Source organism: Oryzias latipes, chromosome 18 (genome assembly GCF_002234675.1).
Source record: "Oryzias latipes chromosome 18, ASM223467v1".
Taxonomy (NCBI): Eukaryota; Metazoa; Chordata; class Actinopteri; order Beloniformes; family Adrianichthyidae; genus Oryzias; species Oryzias latipes.
Window position 1 is genome coordinate 21740180 of NC_019876.2, and position 27996 is coordinate 21768175.

The window sequence follows — 27996 nt, forward strand, 5'->3', positions numbered from 1 at the left end:
TGTATGAGTGTGTTAGAGTGTGTTTGTGAGAGAGTTTATATGTGTATGTTTATGCATGCCTTAATATTCCTGGGTGTTTGTGAGTGTGCGCTTGTTTTTGAGTGCTTGTGTGTGTCTGTGTGTGTATTTGTTGTGTATGTCAGTTGACTTGTCTTTGTGCATGTATGAAGGTGTGTGTGTTTTCTGTGTGTCTTTTATTTTCTGGGTGTTCCTGTCTTTGAGTGGGTTTTGTGTGTGTATGTTTTGTGTGTGCGTGTTTCTGTCTATGTGTTTGTGGTTTTTCTGTGTCTTCCTGTTTGTGTATGTGTTTTTGTATGTGTTTGTTTCTGTCTGTGTGCGTGTTACGTGTGTGTGTGCTCCTGTCTGTGTGCATGATTTGTGTGTGTGGTTGTTTTGTGTGTGTTTCCATCTGTGTGTGTGTGCCTTTTTGTTTGTCTTTCTGTCTGTGTTTGTTTTGTGTTTCCTTCTGGGTGTGTGTTTTGTGTGTGTGTGTTTCTGTTAGTGTTTATGTGTTGTGTGCGTGTGTTACTGCCTGTGTGTGATTTTGTGTGTGTGTTTCTGTTGCTGTTTGTTTATGTGTCTGCGTGGTAAGCTTCTGTGAGCTTATGGAATTTACACAGACCACGTGCACACACACGTGCACGAAAGGGATCAGCTGGATTAATCTGACTCCACTTGTTGCAGCAGCCATCTTGTAGTTCCGCCTTTCTCCACTATATAGTGCTGCAGGCTGCCTGTGAGACCTCCAGGAAAATGAACTTTGACCTTTTTCTGTTGGAACTGACTTTATTTATGTTTTTACAGCAGCATTTGCCTTCATGTCTGTACGAAATGAGGTTTGTTCTGTTTTCAAAAACACAATATTCAAGATTCATTGTAAAGATTTAAGCAGCAGTCTGAACATGTGACCTTCTTCTGTTCACATACTTTCACTCACATTTGTTCCCACAATCCAAAAAACACACATTTTTGTAGAAGCTGACCCTCATTCTCCTGACAAAGTGAAGGAGAGGATAAGCTCCCTCACTGCTGCTACTCTCTGCTGAGCCCTGCTTTGCTGAGTCAGCATGTTTAGCTTCTATTGATAGTTCCACATTAGACTCCATCTCCTCGGTCCGAGCCTGTGGCACATAGACACAGTAATCCTTCCTCTTCCTCAGCTGACTTGCAGGATGGGGGCAGCAACAGACAGTCCAGCAATCAGTGGTGCGTCATCATAACGTTTGCATCATCTTCAGGCATGTGGAGCTGTGTCACGACCCGGACATGAGAGATCTTCTTCACTGCCTTGTGAAACACCTGCTTCATGTCTCGGGGCGCCTTCATGCTAGGAGGGAAGGAGGGAGGGCAAAGATTAACTCCAGAAAGGAAAAGATATGTGAGCTACAACAGAGAAGTTGGAGGAGTAGCTCAGCATTTCTGGCAGGCTGTAGTCTCTCCACCGTCTCTTTGATGCTACATTCACACCGGGCATGTGACACGCGTTCTTAAACATGCTAAACACGCATTCTTGAGCCCGCGTTTAGCACATGGTGTTTACACTGGACAGTCGCTAACCTAATAATAACGAATGTCTGCCATCTGCAGTTGGTGTGAAATGTTGAAACGCTGTAAATCTGGTACATTTTTGTTCCAGCCTTTTTCGTTCACAGCTCTGTTCCGATATTTGTGACAGACTTGGTGTCAAATGATTCCTGTCAGACACAAACCACATTCATGATTAATTTTCAAATGGTTGGCACTTTTGTGAATTAAAAGGGACGTGATTCATATGTTGCTACCAAATCCAAATTCCTGATTGGTCAAAGTTGAACTTGGTTTAACTTCAAGCGCATTTAACATGCGTTTGTAGAGCCCCAAATTTTGAATGCGGAAACAAACATACATGCGTTTTCATAGACTCTTCAGTGGAACTGGTCGCTTGAATGTGGGCTGCCGAGTGCAGTGTGAACGGAGATCTTATCTATTTTTGTACCAATAACAATTTTTCTGTTTCTATAACGTGCCGAAAGTTGTACGAGATATGCAGAAACACCCAAACACCCAACTGTTCCTTTTGACCCATTAACAGCAGAGCTTTAGCTCCAGTGTTGACATTCTTTCGGCCACCATAACTCCTCAACTGTTAATGTAATTCCAGTGGATTCTGAAGTGGAGCAAAACAGCTTTTACGTAGTAATGCCCATGTGAAAAGCTGCTTTTCTCAAAGTCAGATTCAGCTGACACAGACAAGTGGTCAAAGAGGCACAGTATGTCAAAGAGCATGTGTTATTTAGGTCCTGTCAGCGACAACTCCGGTGTTAGAGGGTTAACCAAAAGACGGGGAGTGTTAGAACAAAAGCAGCTATTAGCTACTTTAATGTTTGTCTCAATAACTCACAGACAGATAAAACATGTGAAGCACAAGTTATTTGACCTGAGGGAATTAAAGGATATCTACCTCTAGGGTCAAACAGGGAGCACACAGGAATACACAACACCACAGTCACTTGCCTTTGACCCCCCCCCCCCCCCCCCCATTCCATCACATGACTCAAATTGGACTCAGCAGCAGAATGTAAAAACTACTCTGTTCAGGCGTGTTCTAGCTCTACTTGTGTGCTTAACCCTTGTGCTGTCTTAGATGACCCCACCCTTACATTGACGTGTTCTTCCTACCATGATAAAGGTGGATAAAGGTGGAAAGATTTCATGTAATCCATGGACACCAGTGAAGATCACAAATCATTGAAGAAAAAAGGTCCTTACATTGACGTGTTCTTCCTACCATGATAAAGGTGGATAAAGGTGGAAAGATTTCATGTAATCCATGGACACCAGTGAAGATCACAAATCATTGAAGAAAAAAGGTTCGGTTCACTGTCTAGTGGGTCTAGGTGACCCAACTCCCAATGTCAAAGTGCCTAAGATAGCACAAGGGTTAACAGTGATCCACCTCATGTCATTTCCTGTTTTTTTTTTCTTTTGATGTTTTGCCTTTCATGGGGTCTTGGTGTTATTTTGGACTGCAGTCTGCTGCTTGCCAAACTCGGTGACAAAGGGTAACTTACCAAAGTCACCATAACTGTGTAAAGATCTCTGCCAGCATTTTTAAATGAGAGAACATTTTGTGAGATTGCAAAGATTTTTGACCAAGTTTGTCAGCTGTCTTATTCCACTGGTCACCGATGCGTCTATTAAATACCTAAATCATGGCTATTTTGACATTTACAGATATATATAAATATTACACATCCATCATTTGACAGAAGTCGATTGTACATTGCCATTTAGATCTCCAGCAGACAACTTTCCAACAGCATGTCAGGGCAGCATGGTGAGCAAGCCACCATTTTTCTTGAAGAGGGGTTAGGGTTAATTCAGTAGGGTAAATAAATAATTAAACATAATGAAGAATAATTTAGAAGGTGGAATAATGAGGGTTTTGTGTGCTTTGGAGGGTGTCTTTCAAACTTTCGATAATCCAACAGAGGACAGTATACGTAAAGAGACATATAACAATGCTAACGAACGATCTGTGGTGTCTCAGTGAGATCACTTTGGTGAAAGAAACTGTTCAACGTATACTCGTTCAAGTAGATTTAGCACAGGTTGCTGCACCCTGTTTCTGCTGCCATCTGCAATATTATTGTAGGGGATTTTTGTGTGTTTAACCCTATCCTAGGGACTTTACCATTGGGAGTTGGGTCATCTAGACCCACTAGACAGTGTGCTGAACCTTTTTTCTTCAATGATTTGTGATCATCACTGGTGTCCATGGATTACATGAAATCTTCCACCTTTATCCACCTTTGTCATGGTAGGAATAACACGTCAATCTAAGGGTGGGGTCATCTAAGATAGCACAAGGGTTAAAATGTATTTGTTGGAAATCGGTTTCTAAGATTGTTAAAAAATTGAAGATGTGCTGTTCTGATTCTTCTGAATGAATATGCTGTTCACACATCCAGTTGCATATGTTGGAATGTTGTTTTGTTGCACGTTTCTGAGACTTTTTTACCCCTGATAGGTGTCAGCAGAAATGTTTGCTACATCTTGAAGTGTAGAACTATGTGATTACTTGCTGTCTGTGAACCAAATCACAAATAACGCTAAATGTAAAACTGCAGTGTTTATTTTATAGCTAGTAAATGTTTTAAAACGAACTCTAATAGACATTGAAAAATCTCTCAGGATTAGATAGCTATAAGTAGACGTGTAGGAGTCTATTATCTTTTAGAACACTTACAGTAGACCCCTGATAGAGTAGCAAAATAAAGTTAAGTGAGAAGTTCAGTAGACATCTACAACATGAGCTATCTAATAGACATCTATGTGCGGTGGAGCTTTAATCTTTCATTGTTTTTCCTTTGTTTTGATGATGTCAGCATAGCTGTGATTTGAAAGCATAAACACACAATGAAAGGGTGATGTTGCACAACTGAGATGTAATGAGACTGAAATTGATTCGGATGACCTACAGAACTTTAAAGAATGAACTGTTGACAGTGTTTATGCAAATCCACCCTTTGGTCTGAAAACAGGTCAGATTTTTTTTCCTTTGCTGAAAAATGATGGACATTAGTGTGTGAACTGAATGGAGGGTATAAACTGAAACAAAATTAATTGAACTGGCTGTTTGTTTTTTGTTGCTCTTGTGAAATTGCTGTACAAATGCTAAAATGTATTTGAGTTGTGGTTTAGATTGGTGCAAAACAGGCCAAATTCTGTATCCTTTTCTTTTGTTTATGGGCTTCAGAAGCCGTTGAGTTCTTACTCTCATTGCCTTTAAGTAATTGACACTTAGGAGTCACAAATGTTTCTCAAATATCACCACTAAAACCCTTTGAAACATTTGCAAACACCCACAAGGATCTACATCCACCCACAAACTGTCAAAGAATGGGCCACGGTTATCAACTAACTTACACTCAAATGCTTACAGACCCTTACCAACTGGCCTGGGAATACCCATAAATAACCAACAAAAGCAACAAACATCAGGACACATGACATAAAATGGCCACAAACATTTACTGAAACCCGTAAACCCAAAGTAAAAAAAGCCATAAACTGTTCAATGAAACACCATCAAACACAAACAGCCATGGCAGCTTGTGTGACTTGCCTGCAACATGTCCGTTTGTGGGACGGACGACAATGCCGTATTTTTGAATTTTTGTATTGGGAGCGACAGCAGCTGATGCAACATATTTGAAAATATAAACTTGTAAAGTAGAAGAACTGAGTTTTGTCACAACAATAGTTTGCCTTTCCGGACAGAAACCCCAGTGTTGGACCGGCTTCTTCCCCGTGAGTTGTGTTTAAAAGAGCAAACAGGAACACCAGAGTCAGTAGCCCCCCACCCCCACCAAACTTTTTTGGGCAAAGGACATGAGGCGCCAACCAAGTCAGTAATGTTATACATTGTTTTATAATGCATAACACTACCTCAGTTTTTCTTCTTTGCAAGTTGTTCCTGTTGCTGTTTCTCGGCTTTCCGTTTCTTGTACTGGGCTATCTCGGCCATCTGCAGCCCATGGGCCATTTGCCTGTTGAGACGAAGTGAACAGGATGATCACAGCACACACACACAAATAGAAGTCCTGCACTGTAAGGAGTTCTTAAAGAAGCCAGGAAGGATTTGGTAGATGTAGCCAGTGCAAAGGTCTCCAGCTTTTACCGAAGCTGAGCTTCAGGCCGAGGAGCTGCAGGAGATCCTCGTGCACATGCTTCAGCTTTTGTTTGTGGTTTTGACCAGAGATGAACCCTGCAGAAGTCACCCACCGTCCAGGGAGGTTGCACTAACACTATGACAAGTCTGCACAAGTCAATGAGCATCAGGGCTGACCAATCCTGCTTCCCAGGTTCTCCCCTCTGCTTTGTTTTTCCAAAAATTCCTGATGGTCATCTGAAGCAGGCTTACTCAAACAATCAGATCCTTAACTCACCAGATCCAGCTCATTAACGGTGAGTTAAACAGGCATGATGGGAGCTCTGGAGGATCATGATCCAGCAGCCCTGACAAGAATGAACTATTAAAGTCTACAAGGATTTGGTACCAAAGGAGAGCAGACCGCAGGGCCTTGATCAAATGACCTTTGACCATGGCGTCCCTCTGCAATGCCACATATCAGATAAAGAACTTACTGTTATTTGAAAACAGACCTGGCACTTTAACAAACAACTCTTGTAAACCTAGATTGCTCCCTGCCTCCATGGGCAAGGCAACTGGGTACAGCTGTAGTCATGAGGTCAAAACACTAAAAACCACAGGTCAGAGGTAGTGAAGGGATTACTTTGAAGATCTTTTCATTACCCCATTTTACACAAAGGAAGAAGAGCGTGCAGACTTGGGGCCATAGTCCTGCGAAGAGGGTCTGGTTGTAGTTAAACCTCAGATTAACAGGGAACAATATTGTTCGGTTCTTGGAAACTGGACCAGATCTTCCCCTTGTTGAAATCCACGAGAGCCCCTGGAGCTTGGTTCTACCAGCCTGCAGTCAGTCAGATTTGTTACATTTAGATTTGGACTCTTTCTGGGTTGTCCTTATAGTCTGTTCACAACTTTTATGGACAGACTTTCTCCATTCAGCCAAGTGGAGGAAGGAGAATCAGTCTAAAGCCATTAAAAAAGCGAAATTTCCTCTTCGGGTAGGAAATGAATTAAACCCCCATTCCTTTCACAGGGGGAGGTGTTTAGATAACTGCTCCATTCACAGTCATGAAGAATTAAGCGAGTTTACACTTTAGAGGACTTTTTTTTCAAACTCTTGTGCTGCAGAGAAATCAAAGTCTGAAGGCAAAATCTGTTTACCAGTCCGCCCATGCCCCTCCACCAATCCTAATCATGAGATCCTGAAAACGGATGGGAGAAATGAGATTTCTGCAGGTTGGGCTTGCGTCTCCTTAGAGACTAAAGCTCAGACGGATAAAGATTTATCTGCTGGTCTGAGAACGCCTCAGTGTAGCAGAGACATCCCAACTTTTAGTTAAGACTGCCTCATTTGGCAAAGTAAAATGTACCAAGGCCAGCTGTCCAGTCTGACACCAAGAAAAATGTTAAATTTCTAATTCAAAGCAATTAGAGCTGTTGTTAATAAAATTGAAAGCTTTTTCACACATTTCCATTCATCTTAATCTAAACACATCAAAGACATTTTTCTTATGAAGCACCTTGGTTCCAAACAGGCCATCTGAAGCGCTTTGCAACCATGCAAAAGTTTTAAATTACATGTAGTGGAAATGTAAACAATTCTTTGCAAAACTGCATTACCTTTCATATTTCAAAGTCTTGTAAAATAAACAATAGTTAGAGAACAAAATATTTAAATGTGAAACTTAAAGAAACTTACAATTATTAGTGAAAAATGAAAATGAACAATTAATAAAACACTTTACGATTTCTTTTAAGACATATAACAGCAAAAGCAATCATATTTAGAAAATATTGAGAAATTGTAGAATCTAAGTTGCCTTATAGCACTCTGCTAAAGAGGAATGTTAATCCGATTCTCTGCACATTTGTGCAGATTGTATTTGCTGGAACCTCAGGATCTAAAACGTCTGAAGCCATTTTCTGGTGAAATCTAAAATATATTAATTTGGAGGTTCGCATTTTATTATTTGGCAGCAGCTGCATGAAAACAATGCCAGAATAAACTTGATAGCAAGTCAAATTTGGCCCACAGGCTGGACTTTGGACATGCTTGTCCTGGAGGATTTGGAAAAGGAGGGAAAGGGAGGTCCAAGACAAAAAAGGAAAATGATGGATGGAAATAAAAACTTGGCAACAAAACAAACCCGGAAGAAAATAATCGTTCTTAAAAGTGCCAGGACATCCACAGTGGCTACATGAAAGTCAATCGCTGTTTTTCAAATTAGTATGTGAATTGAGATTAATAATTTAAAATAAATAGCATGATTTAAAATTATTTCAGTGCAGGACTCAGAAGTTGAGAAAACTCAGAAACTAGAGGGGAATGGTGAAGACACAGAAGACTAGTGTTGGAGGAGAATGAAGGAAATGCTTCCATACCCAGTCTTGAGCTCTGGAGGAACTGGTAGAGGTTTGGTGAATCCAACTCTTCCCACGAGCCAGTAGGTCTCCTCTGTTCCCTTCCCCTGCGAAAACATGACAGTCAAAGGCTGCATGTCTGAAGACCTGAGTGACAGAGTGACGCTGTGGTCTTTGAGTTCGTACCTTGACTTCTGTTCGGCCTCTAAGCTCCAGTTTGTAGCCCAGATTGAGCTCCTTCAGAACCTTCACGATGCTCTCGTGCACGTGGATCCTGTAAGCTGGAGGTGAGTGAAAACAGATGTGTGACAGTTCATTTTTATTACCAGGTGGTTGTTTAGGAAGTCATTGAGGAGAAGTAACAAACAGATCCTGACTCATATTTGTGTGACCTCTGTGTAAACACAAATGACAAAAAACTGTTGGAAGAGCATATTTCTGCAGCTTTAAAAATGAAAGCTCGATCTTGTCTAAAAAGAGCCCATGAGCCCATATTGTATTCTCAGTCAAATGGGTTACTAGTCCTTTCTGGAATTTCCTAAACCATAATGGGGGGCAAAACCACCAACCATCAAACTGCTCTTTTGTAGAATCATCTTCCTGTTTCAGTTGAGGATCCAGACACTGATGTCAGAGTTGGCAAGCCCAAGGTCACAGAAGACTTCAAGATCAAGCTATGAGTTTGTTCAAATCTCAGTTTTTAACTGTGTATAGCTAAAAGCTAACAATATGCAAAAGAAATCTTTAAGGAGCTGCACAACTAAGATAAATGAGGAAATCCACCAATAAGCACTTCATGGCCAGACACAAGATACTATCAACATAACGGCTGGTGTCACGCATAACCTCAACACCCAGTTATGGAAACTACACTAAAATACAGTATACAAACATAACAGTTTTGTTTTTTGCAACCATTTGTAATGAGATGAAATCAAAGATCTGAAACATTTTCTACAAACACAAAATAACAGTTTCTCTTAAATATTGTTCACAAATCTGCCTAAACCTGTGATAGGGAGCACTTCTCCTTTGCTGAGATAATCCATCCAAGAGATTTTTACCTCAACAGCAGAACCCGAATTTTGCTATCCTCAGTCTCCTCAGTCCCCAAAATTAGTATCATGACCAAAATGGAATTTTCTTTCTCTTTTTTGTACCCTTTAAAAGTCTGTCTCCTCATACTCACGCATCCCACTGGACTCCATTCGAGAAGCGGTGGTCACGGTGTCTCCAAACAGACAGTAGCGTGGCATGGTGAGACCAACCACCCCTGCTACACACGGACCTACAACACACCTTTGTATCACTTCCAAAGACAATTAATGATCCCCCTGACAGCCCTAAACACAGTCCACTGTTTCACACTGTGGCTTCTCTTCACACCTGTATGGAGGCCAATCCGGATCCTGACCGGGACATCAGGCATGTGTCTCATTTTGAAGGTTCCCACGGCACTCAGGATGTCAAGAGACATGTTGGCTATTTCTGCTGCATGGCGGTTGGCATTAGGGACAGGAACACCTGAAGCAACCATGTAAGCATCCCCAATGGTCTCTACCTGGAGCGCAAAAGCAACAACAGTTGTATCGGTACATTCAGCCGCCAAAGTGTCAGAGGTCCTCATGAGATGCTGTCACCTTGTAAACATCGTGGTTGCCAATGATAGCATCGAAGAGCGTGTAGAGGTCATTAAGAAGGTCAACCACTTCAATGGGTTCGCTGTTGGCAGAGATGGTGGTAAAACCCACGATGTCGCTGAAATAAAGCGACACACTGTCGAAGTACTCCGGTTTCACTGTGCCCCCCACCATCAGAGCCTCTGCCACAGAGCTGTAGGAGTGTGCATGTATGCAGAGATACATCAGCCTTGGGATTGTGCATGTCAAGCAGTATGCAAGTAAAAAGCGCATGTGAAAAGTGTGCACATGATGATACCCAAAACACTCTCATAAAATTTGACAAAATGACCATGAATAAACAACTACGTGAATGTGTGAAATGTGAATGCATAGTGTGTGTATATGTGGAGTGTGCACGAGTAGCATAACCCACGGAGGCAGCATCTGCGTCAGCAGCTTCTCTGTCTTTTGTTTCTCAATCTCCAGCTCCTCCGTACGTTCTCGGATCAACTCCTCTAGGTTGGATGAGTACTGCTCCAGCATCCTCAACATTGAGTCAATGATGTTGGTCTTTCTTCCTTTGTTAATGTTCTTGAACTGACATAACAAAAGAATTGGCTGAGCACCAAAAACCCAAGAAGAACATCATCTGCTAGTTCTCTGTGGAGCAGACCTGGTCAAAGATGTCATCGAAGGTGGGTCTCTTGTCTGGCGTCTCAGTCCAGCACTGCTTCATCAATTGGATGCACTCCATCGGGGCGTAGTCGGGGCTGACTACCGGCCGACACAGGGGGGGAGGTCTGCGCACCTTTTCTATAATTTCTGAAGAACACAAAAAAATCAACAATGGCCTGCATTTTTCAAGGTCAAGGGTCGAAACAAGACCACAAGTGTGCTGTTATGAGTAATTCTTGATATTTTCTGAAGACCTAACATGGAAAATTACTCAGTAAGCTGTGCAGCAGCATGGAAGATGTTTTTAAATGAAAATGGAGGCCCTGAAATGGACTGACAATCCATCCAAGTTGCATCCTGCCTCTGCCCAACAGTGGGGGCTCCAGCAACCCTTTCCCCCCCAAAAGGGATTAAATGGGTTAAGAAGATGGAAGTATGAAAATTCAAGAATTTTCTCTGAGATCAAGGATGCTCTGGATTAGGCAGATTGAATCAAACATGTTTCTATTTTTTGATTATTTTCATGACTCTATTCCACAAATAGGGTTAAATTGTGTTTACAGTCCTTCGTGGCACACCCCAGCTAACAATTACTCCTAACAACTAACTAGTAGTTCTGTGTATACACAAAGCTACTACTTCAGGCAAAGTAGTCTCCAGAATCCATCCATAATCTCACTTTTTTAACTCCATCAAATCTTCGTTTGCGTGTTTCTGACTTCCTTGCTTCATTTGAAAGTGTGAACTCAGAAGTGAGTCTTGCCTGCATCAGACAGGTCCAGCATGCAGAAAGGAGGCCCTCTGATCACCACCTCTTGCATAATTATGGCAAAGCTGTAGACATCTGCAGGAAGAGTTCCATGGAGCCCTGCTTGTCCACTCCTCAGGACTTCTGGAGCTGTCCACAGCAACTCTGAAGAGGACAGAAGCAGTTACTCCAGGATATGATGATGAAGTTTCCTCCTCTGTATTCTGCAGATTGAGACTGACAGAGTATCACCTTCAGGACGTTCTTCAGCATAAGGAAACCTTTGGGACTCCAGGACCTCATTATAGCCGTAGTCTGTGACTTTGAGGACAAAACGCCCATCTACCACACAGTTCCGAGATTTGAGACGGGTGTGGCACACTCCACGGTGATGAAGGTACTTCATTCCCTGAAGGAAACAACGCCTTTGTTCACTGTCACCAACATCACAGTCCTTCAGGAGATTAACTCCTGAAGTGAGAAAGGCACTAAGAGACATTCTGAAATTTGAACTGCAATGGAAAGTCCAGATAGTAAGAAGTTACAGTAAAAGATCTGACCCACATGATTGTCAGACTACTAACTCTTGCAAATCTGTTAACCTGGACAAGATTGTTTTCAAAAACTAAACTATGGGAGTGAAACTGTCTTTAGAAAAAAAAAAAGGTTTTAAAGAATTAAGAAAACCAAAAGTGTGCATATACAGAAGAGGTTTAATGAGATATGATATTCTTTATTGATCCCACGTTGGGGAAATTCAATTGCTACCGCAGTTCAGTGCAGAAAAGAGAAAGAAAAAAGAAGAGAAGAACAACAGCAATGTGCAAAAGTGAAGGCTGTTCAAAATGTGCAAAAATACAAATACAAAATGTGAAAAAATAATACAAAAAGTAATACTTATGTAAACTATTATGACATAACGTATGTTATGCGTAATAATACAATAAATAAATAAAGTAAAAAGACAGAATAAACAGATGGGCTATGGCTGCATGATAACCGGGGCAAATGAAGGTGAACAGAACCAAAATCGAAGGAGAACAACATGAGAGCAATTTGCAAAAGTGTGAAAGTCCTTAAGGCTACAAAACCAAACAGAGAAAGGGGGAGGGGTTGTTGGAGAGAGAGCTAACAAGCTTAATAGTTCTGGTCAAATGGACTCAGGTACAGTAGGGACTGACTGGAAAGCTTCATCTTCCCTGCACCATACTTCCCACTACACAATGTCCTCCCCTCTTTGTTAGCAGCGTGTCCTAAGAGTTCCTTAAGAAGTCTCCAGCTTGTTCAGAACGCAGCAGCTAGATTGTTAGCAGGAACTAGCAGAAGAGATCACATCACTCCTGTGTTAGTTTCACTTCACCGACTCCCAGTTGATTCTAGAATCCAGTTCAAAATCCTCCTGTTAACCTATAAGGCCTTCCATGATTTGGCCCCGTCCTATATTAAGGACCTCATAGTCCCTTACCACCCAAACCAAACACTTCGCTCGCAAAATGCAGGACTGCTTGTGGTTCCTAGAATTAGTATAAGTACGGTTGGAGGTATAGCGTTTAGCCACCAAGCCCCAGTTTTATGGAATAAGCTCCCAGCTCATGTAAGAGAGGCCGACACAGTTTCTACATTCAAAGTTAGACTGAAAACATTCCTCTTTGGACAGGCTTATTGTCAGACTAGTTAGTATTCAGAGATTATTTAACTTAATGTTAATGTGTTTAAATTAAACTTAATAACAATAACAATTTGTTTTTAGTAGGCTGATAAAAGTTGAAGCTGGGGTAACTATGGTGCACTCTTTTCTCATCTACTTCTACCATTCCTCTCTTCTCTATTCTTGATCATTATTCATCATTTGGTTCTCCATGCCTCTGTTTGGTGCAGTGCGATTCAGGTATTGTCCCTCTTTCCCTCTACCCTCCTGGGGAGTGGGAGTGCTGCCAGATTCCAGTTGGCTCATCCGTGCTCCTGTACCTGACCGTGTACCTGGTCTCTGGCTCGCCTCTACTACTGCTTCTACGCCTGGCTGTGTATTCTGCCTCTGGCTCGTCTCTGCTCTATATCTGGCCATGTACCTCGTCTTTGCTCCTGCTCCTACAGCTGGCTGTGGATCCTGTCTCCGCTCGACTCGCACCCCCGACTGTCCCCCCAACTCCGGCTGGATGAAGCTGCTGGACTTTATATATGTAGTTGTAGGTTTTGATAAGTTAATTCTTCTCTATGAGTTCTGCTAAATCGCCTGTCCGTCCTGGGGGAGGATCCCTCCTTCATGTGGACACCCCTGAGGTTTCTTTGTTTTTTCCGGAATCTGTTTTTAGGAGTTTTTCCTTACCGCGACGGGGGGTCTAAGGGAAGGGATGTCCAGTTTTCCTATTGAATTTTATGTATTTATGATCATTTTGATTTTATGTTTAACTTTTTCAATTACTGATACGAGGCCCACCGAGACAACTGTGAATACAAAAATAAAATTGAATTGGATTGAATTGAATTGAATGGAGCACCTGTTGATTTCCACAGTTGTGAGATGGCCAAGATCCCATGCAGTCTGCTGCCCAGAAAGAAGCAAGTGTTAAAGATGCCATTCTCTACTTGAACCGAGGATACTTGTGTCTGGATAAGACAACAGGACAAGAAAGACCTTGTTTCTGGACTTTTCAGGCACCTTTAAATTGATTGCTGATAAAACATCTGGGATCCTGGACCTTACTGACAGATCACAACATGCCAGATTGAGAAACATCACAGCTGACTGGTGGTCATTAGCTGTGGAGTATCCAGTGCTGAATTATTAAGTATAGAATTCTGATTCCAAACTTCTCACCTTGGGTTGTCTGTGGCGCAATGCAACCCAAATAAGAGATTTATTTACTACAGAAAAGTCAGACAACGCAACCAACCAACTGAAATAGGTGGAATATGGTTAAAATGGTCAACTGCAATAAATCCCTCATGGTTGACCAAAATAAAAAGACCGTCTTTACAACTAAGAGCAAACTGGAGCTCAATATGAAAATATAGGCTTATCAGAAGGTTTGGCTTTCTTGTCAAAATTTAAATCTTGTGACAATGTCAGACAAGAGGTCTCTGTGGAGAAACTGTTGGTTATTCTGGACAATGTAGCAGAACCCATCTATCCATTTATCTATCATCTCACCTTGATCAAATCCAGCAGCAAAGAGGACTTGAACATCCAGTCCAGTTTGACATCATCATTGAGGAGGAGGTCCTCTAGGCTGCCTCTGGAACAAAACTCTGTTACGATGGCGAACACTCCACAGTCATGAAAGAACCCTAGGAACGGGTTGATGTTCTCATGGCGCATGTCCTTCATCTGCAGACAGAGGTAGCCAAGAAAACGTGTTTTTTTCTCTCTGAAAAATGTCACCATGCAGGATGAAGAGTGTGACCATCACAGTCTAAAACAAATTTCCTTCTCATTTGTTTTATTTAGGAATGGTAGACACTGAAAGGAGATGTGGTGCTCATCAATATTAAAGATGACAACAATGGATATCGTCTCTATAAAAAATGAAAAACTTTATACAGTGCTTCAGTAAAAACCCTGTGTACATGTGTTGAAGTGTTGAGCATATTTCTAAAGGAATCTTCTCAAGTAGCATCTCTTCAAACGATGTGCACTTATATTAAATTTGAGCATGAATATAATCAATTCGGTTCTCCTGAGTCAGTCAAGACCAAATACCTAAACACAACCTAAGATTTCTTTTGGAAAATGGTTCTTATTGTATAATTGCAGTTGTTTCTCTTGATACAGACGTTCTACTATTAGCCAATTTCTCCTCTCAAGTCCATTTGAGTCCATTTCCCCAGTTATGCTAAGTAGTCTTAACTATCTGAAGTTAGAGTACCCCCACCGGTTTCCCTTCCTGAAAAGAGGGACCCTCCCTTGACTGACTCCGGAAGGGTAACACCCACAGATTCGAACAGCCGTATTGACGATCTCAGTGGAAAACATGCTCCACTTGAACTCAATGTGTCCAGCTTCTTTTGGTACTTAGCTAAAGCTCCTGCAGATGTGGGAGTTGAAGGCCCTTTTTACACTGGGCTCAATCAGACATTCCCAGTAAACTCACTATACATTTTGGTGTGCTGAGTCTATTTGGCTTCTTCCTCCGCCAGCGCATCAACCTTGTAACTAGGCAGTTATTGGTTAAAAGCTCCAACTGTGTCTTCTCCTGAATGTCCAAAACAGATGGCCCAACTACAAGTCTATCATTGACCATCTACTTAGGGTGTCCAGATGTCATGTGCACTGATGGGCAACCTTCTGTTCAAACATTGTGTACAAAAGTTCATTTATAAAGCTCTGCTGAGATTCATATAAGGGAGGCCTATCCTCCGTCCGTTCCTTCCTAGGTTTCCTGTCACTGCCCTCATGAGCTTTGAAGTCTCCCAGTAGCTACAATGGAGTTCCCAGTCAGTGCCTTTTTCTAGTACCCTTTTTAGAGACTTGAACAATGCCAGGTCCCCTGTACTGCTGTTTGGCCTGTAAGGCGAGATCACAGAGTAAAACCTTTCCCTCTCAAGGCATGGGAATAGATGCCTCTTATTCAGTGTGATGAACCTGAACACACAATGGCTGTGCAGGAGAGCAATGACCAAAACCACTATAGTTTTTTTATCTCTCAAAACTCCAGAGAGGACGAAAGTTCAATTGTTCTCAAGTGGATTTCAGAGCCCAAACTGTGCATGGAGGCATGCCCAACCATCTCTAGGTGTCACCGCTCAGCCCCTTGCAGAAGCTCAGGTTCTTTTCCTCTCAGTTTGGTTTCCAATAATTAGAATCCATTTTCATAGTTAGGGCAGTCAAAGCACCCGCCCTCAATGGCCACCCAAACCACATGGCGCCGGCTCCTTATGGACTTTAATACAGGTGGTGGTCCTACGGGAAGGTAATCCCATGTAGTTTCTTTGAGCTAAGCCTAATCAGGTCCTGTAGGAGGAGTCCCAGACACTGGGCACTAGCCTGAAGTCCCAACCCCTGGCCTGGTTCCAGGATTGGACCTCAGTGGTGTAAATCTGACTTAGTCCTTTTTTAATAAGGGGTATTTGAACGATTTGAAGATTTTAACTGCTCTTAGTCTGGCTTGTAACCAAGGGCCTGTCTGCCATGGAAGACTCCACCAGAGAGATTTGCCCCCGACACCATAGCCTTTGGGATCAATTAAACCTTATCACAGAAATAAGGTGAAAGCTAAAAGACAGACTCATTGTCAAACCAGGGTTTCCGTGCCAATAACAATGTTTTATTTCTAGACTGGTCTTTGTGCACTGAAAACTGTTTGGTGTCAGTTTTTTCCCCTTGAAGATAAATTTGAATGCTGTGGTTGTTGAAATCTGGATGTGTGCAGAAAACATGAATCTAAGCCACATGCCAACTTACCAGCTCAAACACATCACTCGTTTTGGGGTTGATGCTACCAAAATTTCCGTTAGGCAGTCTCTTGAGCCAGGCCCAGTCTCCCTGTTAGAAGGAAACAGTGATTCACAGTACCAGTAATGGTGTCTTCTCACACAGCTGCTGTTGGAGGAACTGAGAAACTGCAGAGATGTGATGAAGGACCTGAAGGTACCAACCAATAACCGAGTCTTCCAAAAATAAAACACCTTCCAGGGGCTTCATGTATTTTTATTGTTACAATAAACAGCCATGAAATCTCTGTCCTACTTTAACCAAAATTTAGTATTCATTTTTTTAGATGAGGTTGGCGTTTTGTGAAAGATCTACAGCTGTTACATAGACTCAAGTTCAGTCATATGTATGTTTTGGTATTTGCAGAACACATGTGACTTGGCTGTTCTGGACACCTTTCGTTAGTGAATATCTAAAATGAGTTGGGGTTGTGATTTTGATGTTTTGCTGACCTCATAAATGACGATGTTGGAGTTTTCATAAGTTGCTGGAGATTGAGAGGAGAGAGGTGTGTTCTGGCTGCATTCAGACAGACTCCGCCCACCGCTTGTCCGGCTGTCGTCCAGACTCAGCTTCTGCAGCAGAATGTTTTTAAGGTCGAAAACAGTTTAAGGTTAAGAAATGTAAGAGTTAGTCTCACTTGGATAAGAACATTCAGCCTGACTGAACTACAGATTTTGCTAGATAAAAAATGAGATGTTTGACATAGCTGACCTTGTTGCTTAGTGAAGGGTTAATGAACGTAACATCGGTGAGAGTCAGTAGGATCTTGTTGGGACCTCTGACCAACCGAATCTGGTTGATGCGTCGCCTATGAAAGACAAAGAGCCGCAAACCAAAGGACAAAAGTCACAAAAGTTTTAGACTTTTTAATCCTAATTAATATCTCTTCTTCTTTCTCTTTCGGCTTTTCCCATCAGGGGTCGCCACAGCGAATCATCCTTTTCCACCTCACTCTATCATGGACATCTTCTACCCTAACATTAGCCAACTTCATGTCCTCTGTTAAGACATCCATGTATCTCCTCTTTGGCCGTCCTCTTGCCCTCCTGCCAGGCAGCTCCATCTCCAACATCCTTCTACCAATATATCCACTATCCCTCCTCTGAACATGTCCAAACCATCTCAGTCTGGCTTCTCTGACTTTGTCGCTAACACAGGCAACATGAGCCGTCCCTCTGATGTACTCGTTCCTTATCCTGTCTAACCTGGTCACTCCTAAGGAGAACCTCAACATCTTCATCTCCGCTACCTCCATCTCAGCCTCTTGTCTCTGTCTCACTGCTACCGTCTCTAACCCATAGAGCAGAGCTGGTCTCACCACTGTCTTGTACACCTTTCCTTTGAGTCTTGCTGGCACTCTTCTGTCACACAACACTCCTGACACTTTCCTCCAACCGCTCCAACCTGCCTGCACTCGCCTCTTCACCTCTTTTCCACACTCCCCATCACACTGAACTGTTGACCCCAAGTACTTAAACTCCTGCACCTTCTTCACCTCAGCCCCCTGTAACCTAACGCTTCTACCTTGATCCCTCTCGTTCAGACACATGTATTCTGTCTTACTACGACTGACCTTCATGCCTCTTCTTTCCAGAGCAAACCTCCACCTCTCTAGCTGTTCCTCCACCTGCTCTCTACTCTCACTGCAAATTACAATGTCATCCGCAAACATCATTGTCCAGGGAGATTCCTGTCTTACCTCATCTGTCAGCCTGTCCATCAGCATAGCAAACAAAAAAGGACTCAAAGCTGATCCTTGGTGTAGTCCCACCTCCACCTTGAACTCCTCTGTCTGACCTACAGCACATCTCACCACCGTCATACTTCTCTCATACATGTCCTGAACTACTCTGACATACTTCTCTGCCACTCCAGACGACCTCATACAGTACCACAGCTCCTCCCTCGGCACCCTGTCATACGCCTTCTCTAAATCTACGAACACACAATGCAGCTCCTTCTGACCTTCTCTGTACTTTTCCATCAACATTCTCAAAGCAAAAATGGCATCAGTGGTGCTCTTACGGGGCATGAAACCATACTGCTGCTCACAGATCTCCACCTTCTTCCTAAGCCTGGCTTCCACTACTCTTTCCCACAGCTTCATTGTGTGGCTCATCAACTTTATTCCTCTATAGTTGCTGCAGTTCTGCGTGTCACCCTTGTTCTTAAAGATCGGAACCAGAACGCTTCTCCTCCATTCCTCAGGCATCTTCTCACTCTCTAAAATCCTATTGAACAACCTTGTTAGAAATTCCACTGCTGCCTCTCCTAAGCACTTCCATACCTCCACAGGAACGTCATCAGGACCAACGGCCTTTCCGCTCTTCATCCTTTTCAGAGCCTTCCTAACCTCATCCTTTCCAATCTCTGCTACTTCCTGCTCCACAACAACCACATCTTCCTCCCTTCTTTCCCTGTCATTTTCCACATTCATCAGCTCCTCAAAATACTCCTTCCATCTTTTCTGTACACTCTCCTGAGTTGTTAGCACCTTTCCATCTCTGTCCTTAATCACCCTTATCTGTTGCACGTCCTTCCCATCTCTGTCTCTCTGTCTGGCTAGTCTGTACAAGTCCTTCTCTCCTTCCTTTGTGTCTAACCTGTCATATAGTTCATCGTAAGCCTTCTGTTTGGCCTTTGCCACCTCTCTCTTCACTCTACGCTGCGCTTCCTTGTACTCCTGTCTACCTTCCTCAGTCCTTTCTACATCCCACTTCTTTTTAGCCAACCTCTTCCTCTGGACGCATTCCTGTACTTCCTCATTCCACCACCAAGTCTCTTTACCGTCTTTCCTCTTTCCAGATGACACACCTAGCACCTTCCTACCTGTTTCCCTGATAATTTCTGCTGTAGTTTCCCAGTCATCTGGAAGCTCATCCTGACCACCCAGACCCTGTCTCAACTTCTGCCTAAATTCCTCACAAGTTTCTTCATTCTGTAGCTTCCACCACTTGGTCTTCCTAATTAATATCTCTCATTCTGAATATTTCATTTAAAAAGCACCTCAATGAACAGGAAAAACACTTGTGGATCATTCACAGACCACATCATCGTTGTGGGTGAAAAAATTAGGTTTCTGAATGACTTTATACCTGATGCAGTACAAGAGGGCGATGAGAAAAAGGGCCACGGCTATCGAACCGAGGAACGTACTAAAAGTTAGAAATAGATCCACTCCTGCAACAGGAAAACAGTTGAACTTAGTTAGTGAAAACAGGCTTTGAGAGAGTCTGAAAAAAGATACTAAATCATCTCCTCACCCCCTGAACAGATGACTCCAGGGATGAACCAGCAGGCGGCATCTCTCCTGGGTCCATATCCGTGTGGGAAGTGAATGTCCCGACCCAAGAAGCGAACCATACCAATCTCCATGTCAATTCTGTTGTTTTTCAGAAAAATCAGAGGCAAATCTGGAGTTGTTTGTGTGGATAAATAAACATTAATTATCTCATAAAAGATTATATAGTGAAATCTTGTGAAATGAAAGATACATTTAATCTCTTGGAATTTAATATTTTCTTTATGGTTGCAAAGAGGTATCCATGAAATATTGTTAGCAATAGTTTAACAAAAAAAAATGAACATATGTGTGACTTGTGTGCAGCAGTGGAACTATGGATTATTTGAATTACATCTACCCAAATTTCCTAAACTTGACCTGTATGTTGGCAACAGCTCCGAGGAGGATCCATCTGTGTCCAGGATGAGGTAGTCTAGCTGAACTGCCCCAGAGCTGCTGGTTTTGATGCGATGACTGAAGCCCTGTAATTTAAATGACATGTTTGTCCACAGCAGTCTTTCATAGGAAAGTTTTGATATATTTTTGACATCTTTCCAACCCTAACCATGTGTTTTTCACTGCTAACTTAACCCTGGGTGAGGGATGAGAGCATTGTGAGTGTTGTCACAGTTTCCTCTTTACCTGGAAGTTCAGGTTACGCGTTTGGTGTGCCAGGTTTCCTCCAGATATCCATGCCCCAGAATCCCGAACTCCCTTTATAGCATGAGCCATCAGAAGTACTGAGTTGTAGATGGTACCGAACATAGGAGACACCTGTTGCATGCACAGAGTTAACATCTTCAGATGCCTTGCTCAAAGAAAAACTCTTTTATTCAAATGTTACCTGCTGGGGTTTCAGAGTCGTTGGCACCTCTCCCCTCTCCATGACTTCCCTGTAGGTCTCATAGAATGATGTGTGTGGAGAGTCAATGGTGACGGTAAGAACAGCATCGTACGCTCTCAGCAGTTTGCTGTTACTTTTCAGGGCCGGGTAAGTGATGTTGCGGTGGGGCAGGCTGTAGAGCAGAGTATCGTATGGCACAAAGACCAGGGAGCCGTCAGTCATCTTCATGTCATAGGCTGCTTCCAGGAGAAGCTTCTGCGCCGAGCCACCAATCAACGCGGAGTGCATGCAGAGGATCACAGCTGGAACAAGAACCACAAGTCAGGATCTGTCTGATCAAGACCTCATAGACAGACCACAAAAATTCAGTACAATTTATTTGCAGGATTTTTTAATTTGTCTTTTTTTAAATCTTATTTATTTAATTATATTAATACGTTTTTTATGTATTCATTAATTTTCATTTTTCATGTTCATTTTAATAATTGTTTTAAATTATTATTTTTAATATTTATTTTAACATTGTGAAAAAACACATACAAACTGCTTTGATGTAACCAGGCAGGATCTGCAGTACTCTGTTATTCAGTTGAGATTTTGGGTGTATTGTTTGTTGGTCTGGACCCCGTCCACTTAATTTGGTCCAGATGGAATCCTGAACCTTGAATTTGGTCATTATTCAGACTGCCGTCAAACAGACATTTGTTCTCTTACCTAAAGCTTGTAAACAAAAACATTTTGACTTAAGGTCTCTTCTGTCATTGGCCAGAAATGATGAGGCCGGGGAAAAGATAAAATAATTGAAGTCCTATGCTTTGCAATCCTATTTCAAACGTCTGTGTCAAAGTCAGGTCCAACACTTTTTACTTGCTGCTTTGGTACGGTGGAGGCTTGCTGCAAGGCACTGGCAAGCAGACGGCTAAGAAGGTACGCTGATAAGTGTTTATGACCGGCTAAATTGGCCGTTTTGGTCCAGTTGTTCTGCTCTGAGCTTGCAGTCTATTCAGACTGAGAATATTCTGTGGAACCGTAGCTCAGTCCGTTTGGAAACAAACCAAGACCATCTCGGAAGATGTATCCAAGAGCAGTGGTTGATGCGTCGCCTATGTAATCAGAACAAAAATGATCTCTGGTTCCCTTTAAGTGAACTAAATGTGTCCAGCATGATCACACATTTTATCAATAAAGGCCACAAATTTTTTTGCACAGTGGGATGATCTTCATTCTTGTCAAATAGTTGCACCTCGTATTTCTTGCATCTTATGGACCCTGGATAGAGTCTGTCTGATACCATGAGGCGTGTTCTCCATGAAACTGACAAGCCTTACGGAAATACCATGACTTCTCAAAGAGTCAGCTACCTAGAAAGAAACATGGACACAATAAATCCCAATGGCCTCAAAAACTGACAACCAAATGGAAATCATTAAAATAAGTGGTTTTATTTTTAACCTTAATGGCTGTTTCTACCCAGATGTCCTCATAGGAAGAAATTATGGCAATGTGAGCCCATCTGAAGTAGCTCAAAAGGTTGTGTAGCACCCAAGTGGGCCTCGGCAAGGATCGAGCTAAAGTTGGATGGCTCCGAACATCATCCAAATCATAACCAACACAAGCCCAAGGAAACACAGCCTTCAACACAACAGAAAACAAACATTATATTATATATTTTAAGAGATAGGTAAGTGTCAAAACTTGGAATTGTAATTTTTTCATCAAAAAGATGATTAAAATACAATATTTATGATAATTTATGCGGTTACTTTGTTCCAGCCTTTAGTCAGCATGGAGGCAGCATCACAGTACCCTGGATTGACTGGTCCAATGTACCCAGAGGCTTTTGTGTGGAACCCGACAAACGTCTCAAGTGCCCTGGATGTCTCACAGGGTTCCTGCAGAAAACCATTAGGTCATCCAACACTCAGCAACAAGGTCTGCTAGAAAGCTACACAAAGCCCCCCCCCCCCCCCCCCCCCGAAACAACCTCAGCTTTAACCCAGTCTAAAACAAACCAAAGCATTGCACGTGCTGACAATGGTTTGCTTGAAAACATTTTTGGGAGAAAAAGGTTTTCTTCTTTTTCTGTTTTGGATTTTGTCTTCAGTTTGAACCTACATTCACACCACCCTCAGCAACGGGCGTTCAAGTGACCTCTTTCAAGTCTCTTTCAAGTAAACGTATAAAGATTGGGGCCGTAATCACAGATACTGATACTGTTTTAGCAGTACCAGTCTGGTTTTTTTTTTTTTACATGTTTTTTACATGTTTTACAGGTTTTTACATGTTTTTACATGTTCCAAAACTCTCACGCATTCCTACACAAGTACCTACAACTGCTCTTGGACTCTACGTACAAAACGTCCACTGACCGCATGTAGAAAGTTAAACAAGTTCGAACTTTGACCAATTGGAGACTCGGATTTGGTAGTGTCGTGTGGATGGCTTCCCTTTTAATCCACAGAACTGGCAACCGTTTGAAAATTGATCATTAAGGAGAAATTGATGATTGTCTTTCATAAATCAGAACAGAGCTGTGAAAGAAAAATCCTGATTTGCAATTGGTTGGTTCTTTTGCTTTTGTGTGTGCGTCCAAGCTCGGGTAAATGGAAAGGGTGTGGCATCTGATTTGAAATTTATGGATGATTACCCCCTAAAAGAGGCAGCCATATGGCAAAGAAGCCATAGAAGAAAAGATTTGTAAAAGTACAAATCGCATCAAAAAAAGTTTGTTCTCATTTTGAGAACCTTTCTTCCCACCATTTTATTTGTCTGGCTGTCTTTTCATTACACACATGCGCAAAACTTTATAGAAATTCTAGAAAGGTCGAAAAAACAAAATTTTGCAACTACACTGTTTGTCTTAAATCATAATTATGCAATTAAATACAAACCAACTCACGCTGTGTCATTCAGAACCATGGCGACGGATGTGAACAATACTTTGATTTAAAGCAGATACATTCAAATTTCTGCCACGGCACAAGCGCTCACCATCATCTATCAAAGGAGACATCGGCGTCTTATTCAGACCACATCACGCACAGCGAGCTCATGGTCGGTGATTTTACAGAGGAGCTGTGGATCCAACAACTTTTGATGAGCTTCGTGATGCTGTGGGACACTGTACACCACCCAGTGTACAGTGTCTAGAGCAGCCAATTCATACCAAGTAGCGCATACATCTATCTCACTTATTTAATTCGAAAAAAGTCTTTACATTGCAGTTTTGAAAAATATGTCAATTTTGATATGTCTCAAAAACAACCTTCTCCAAGCGGAAAAATGTGCAAGTTTTGTCTAAATTGTCGTATTTCTATTAGGCGAAATAATTACTGGGAATCCAATTAGTGCAATTTCATAGTCAATGGAAATGCAACAAGTGTCTCTATTACCAGGAAATGTAGAAGTCTGTATCAATATAGAAGTTGGTTTCCTGTTGAGCTCCATGTCACAGGAAATATCAAAGTCTGTGCATTATTATGAGCGTACACTATCATGGCTTGCTTCTTAACCTGTAAAGAAGGCCTCATTATAATAACGGTCCATGTTTTAGCCTCAGCAATGACCCTCTGTTTGTGTCTTTAAAACACCATGTCTTAGCTTTCATCTTGAATTAGGAAGTATCTTTTCTTGTAGTCAGAAATTGTCCAGAAGATGTGCATCCCTTCACAATTAGGGGTCTATTTCTCCAGCTTCTGGCTGTAGCAAGCAGAAAAAATGGTCCAACTCTGCCTAAATGAGTGTTACTGAAAAAAACTCAAAAGGATGTTTAAAAATAAAGAAATCTGGTTCATCATATTCACAATGCCACTGATGTGTGCCTGCTTTTTGCTAAGTTAGCTAAGTTGTTTTCAAGTAATGAAAACAAAAATAAAACTGAGGACAAACAACCGAAATATATATCTATACTAAGATATTAAACTTTGTATAATAAGTCATTAATGGGAAAATATAAATACATACACATAATCATGTAAATGATTCGATTATAGTTACTCTTAATCCTAAATAGACTAGCTATGATGCTTACAGTATATGACACATCCAAACCATTAAATTTAAGTTTGTCAAAAGTAGTTTAACCTATTGCTTAGATTGAGAGGAAGCACATTTATATAATCCCACTCCTATAATGCTTCATTTAACTTTTATTATTTTCTTCTAATCTTATAGTTTACCAACACAAGTGCAGATCGATTAAAAAATCTATAAGTACTAATAAAATCAAATGACTAAGATGAGGTACATGAGAGGACAACATTATTTCAGAAATCATTGTTACAATGGAATCCAACTAAAAAGTACATTACTCATTTTTGGCAGGTTTTGTGTCACTGGTGAGAAGATTAAAGTTGCACAAAGTTGCTTGTGGTAATCGTAACCCTTGTGCTATCCTAGGCACTTTAATGTTGGGAGTTGGGTCATCTAGACCCACTAGACAGTGCTCTGAACCTTTTTTCTTCAATGATTTGTGATCTTCACTGGTGTCCATGGATTACATGAAATCTTTCCACCTTTATCCACCTTTGTCATGGTAGGAATAACACGTCAAAGTAAGGGTGGGGTCATCAAAGATAGCACAAGGGTTAAATCATGCACATATGTGAACTTTTATGGGTTTTTGCTGTAGATGGGGGGTTGGGGCTCCTGTACCTGCAGTACAGCAAAGTCAAAGGCTCCAGCGGATGACAGTGAGGGGTCTCTGTTAATGTGGGTGATGGCGAGCTGCGCCGCCGTGCTCGGAAGGGCCTTGGCAAAGATTGGGTCACACCCCCATGGTCCAACCACCCCGACCCGGAACCACGCTGCTTCTGCTGAGCAGGGGAGCAAACACAGGGGGGGCAGGAGAAGCAGGAGGAGCCTGAGGAGGGTATGCTTGGGTGCAGGACCAGGAGAAAGAGAGAGAACTGGAAAAAAAAGAGGGGTACATTGGTAAGAAGGGGTCAAAGGTGAGGCTGCGGTGATGAGGACTCGGACTGGTCACCTGAAGTTAAGGCAGGAGGGGTGTGACTTGGAGGTTTAGAGGAGAGGGCAGCTCCCTGATGAGGCATTTCACTCCACACCACCACCATGGTTCAGAAGAAAAATGGAAGCAGAGACCATAAATGTTTGACCCCTCCTGAATGAAGAAATTAAAAAAAAATGTTTTCATCAGATTTTTAATAGAAGAGCTTTAACCGCTATACACCCCCAACAAGTGTCCTTGTTAGGGGTGTAGCGATTCATTTTAACAACGTTTCTATTCCTATCATAATTTGTGGTTGCTGATAAGATTCACAATCAATATTAGCTCATTTTGAACTATTCGGTTGACTGACCTAAAATTGATCCAGGACATCTTTAGCCAAAACTTCAACCGGTGTGACTCAGTGGTAAAAACCTGGTACTGAACAGTGCAGGTGAAGTTTTCCAGATTCCTTGGATTTCTTACAGGATAATCAAGTTTAAATTAAATAAGTATACAAACAAATATGTAAACAAGAATTAATGGCAAATCCATTCGCATTTTAGTTTTAGTTCAGCCCACCGTTGTTTTTCCTGTTTATTAGAACATTGTACCACACTGTATGGTCACATGTCTGTGCTAAATTCAGAGTGTTTCCACATATTGGACTGGAATGATGGACTTATTATTTTTTGCTGACATCACATGTGTTGTCCAATGTGGTGCACTTTGTCATTTTTAGGTTATAGTAAAATGAACCTAAATGGCATTTTCCAACATTGATCATAATGGATTTATTTCATTTAGAAATGGTTTCATTAGGGAATAGCTCAATTGGAATTACAACTTGCCTCAGACTTGATATGATTGGATTTTAGGAATAGAAATTGATTCACTGATGAAGTCCATGAATCGTTACACCCCTTATCCTTTCAATGCAGGTTTTTTTTTCCTTTCTGTCTCTTGGGTTACAAAACAAAGAGGTTCTGCCTGCATCACCTCTGAAGGAACATCTTCACAATTCTGTGAAGCTGAGTTTTAGCAAGGTGGGCAGCACAAGAAAACGGCTTCTTGTGGCTTGTCCACCGCTCTGATGTAGGGGGTGGGTTGGGGGTCCAAATATTGACCTTCAACGCCACCGTCTTGGAGACATTCCTCTCTCATCCACTGCTGTTCTACTGAAGATAAAGCACTGTGACAGGACTTTAAAGAAGGAGTTTCGGTGTGAAAACATCTGATTAGTGTTTGTTTAGAGTCTGCTGAGATGCAAAACACAGAAAAGCTCTAAAAACTAAAGTAAAATCCTGAAGTAGTCTTGACATCAGAGAAAAAAATGTTATTTCTTCCCAGGAAGAGCAAACTGACTGTTGCCTGCAGCAGCATAACAAATAATCATACTCATCAACACATAGAATTACCAACTACAAAAGGTTATTTCGTGGTAAAAATCTTTTCTCAAACAATTCAACACAACCATTGGTTTTAGAACCCAGCCGCCGCCACACAAATGTGTCTTTATGTGTAAACCCATAACTCCTATCAAAGACTGGCATATGAGGAAGTTGGTGGAAAACATCAGCCATGGTGTCAAAGCGTTACTGTTACCTGCTGGACAGACGAGTAGAAATGGGATGTCTTTACAGAAAACCATGTGACCTTGGGGAGCACTGCGACAGCTCCATAACCTCTCCAAAACTTCAGAGCTCTTCTGGAAGAATTGATGCCAGATAACAGAGCAGAAGACCAGCAGGATTTGTCTTTAGACGACTGCAGAGGTTTGCAGCTCCTGTCTGTCTTATGGAGTAGTGTGACCTGCCTTGTCAGATTAATTTTAATCCACTCAGGATCTGTGGAGCTGTAATCTGCTCGGACCTGCAGAGAAAGTGCTGGAGGTGATGTTCGTCTTCAACCTCAAGATTTGATCATTTTCTCTGCCAGCCGTTTGGAGAACAGCCTCAGAATGAGCAGCATACTTTGGTGCTCTCATGGACCCCAAAGTGAAGCTTGATGTTTCCGATCAGAGCTGGATCCTCTGCAGTTGATTTGGTTGGAAGCCAGGGGTCAGCAGAGTGCACAAACTCTTTTTCACAAAAGCTGTAATCCAGAGGTTCCGGATCAGATTGAGGATTAAACCCTTGTGCTATCCTAGGCACTTTAACATTGAGAGTTCGGTCATCTAGACCCCACAAGACTCAATGATTTGTGATCCTCACTGGTGTCCATAGATTACATGAAATCTTTCCACCTTTATCCACCTTTGTCATGGTAGGGATAACATATCAATGCAAGAGTGGGGTCATAGGAAAGCACAAGGGTTAATTGTGGTTACTGATGTTTGTCTTCAAGTCTCAGCTCAGACTTTATCCATCAGCCACCTGAAAAATGTCTGAAGCAGAGCCTGAGGAATCAGATGTGTGGAGCCGACGTGCCAGATGAGCCTCCCAGCTGT

General features: G+C 41.9%; 1 protein-coding gene across 2 annotated transcripts; it reads right to left on the bottom strand.

Moving 5' to 3' along the window:
• Positions 1 to 766: 766 nt before the first annotated feature.
• On the bottom strand, positions 767 to 27355 carry olgc-r2 (guanylate cyclase OlGC-R2). Of its 2 annotated transcripts, XM_011487625.3 has the most exons (26): positions 27153 to 27355; positions 25587 to 25721; positions 25256 to 25509; positions 22366 to 22494; positions 22055 to 22234; positions 21846 to 21963; positions 20603 to 20904; positions 20401 to 20532; positions 20137 to 20240; positions 19739 to 19857; positions 19571 to 19655; positions 17187 to 17283; positions 16925 to 17047; positions 16443 to 16523; positions 14193 to 14369; positions 11294 to 11450; positions 11057 to 11206; positions 10292 to 10440; positions 10052 to 10215; positions 9637 to 9829; positions 9383 to 9557; positions 9186 to 9284; positions 8183 to 8277; positions 8018 to 8103; positions 5431 to 5531; positions 767 to 1327 (listed from the first exon to the last, which is right to left on the bottom strand). In XM_011487625.3, the coding sequence occupies exons 2-25, from the start codon at positions 25672 to 25674 to the stop codon at positions 5432 to 5434; spliced, it is 3357 nt and encodes a 1118-aa protein (XP_011485927.1). In that variant the 5' UTR covers positions 25675 to 25721; positions 27153 to 27355; the 3' UTR covers positions 767 to 1327; position 5431.
• Positions 27356 to 27996: the final 641 nt, after the last annotated feature.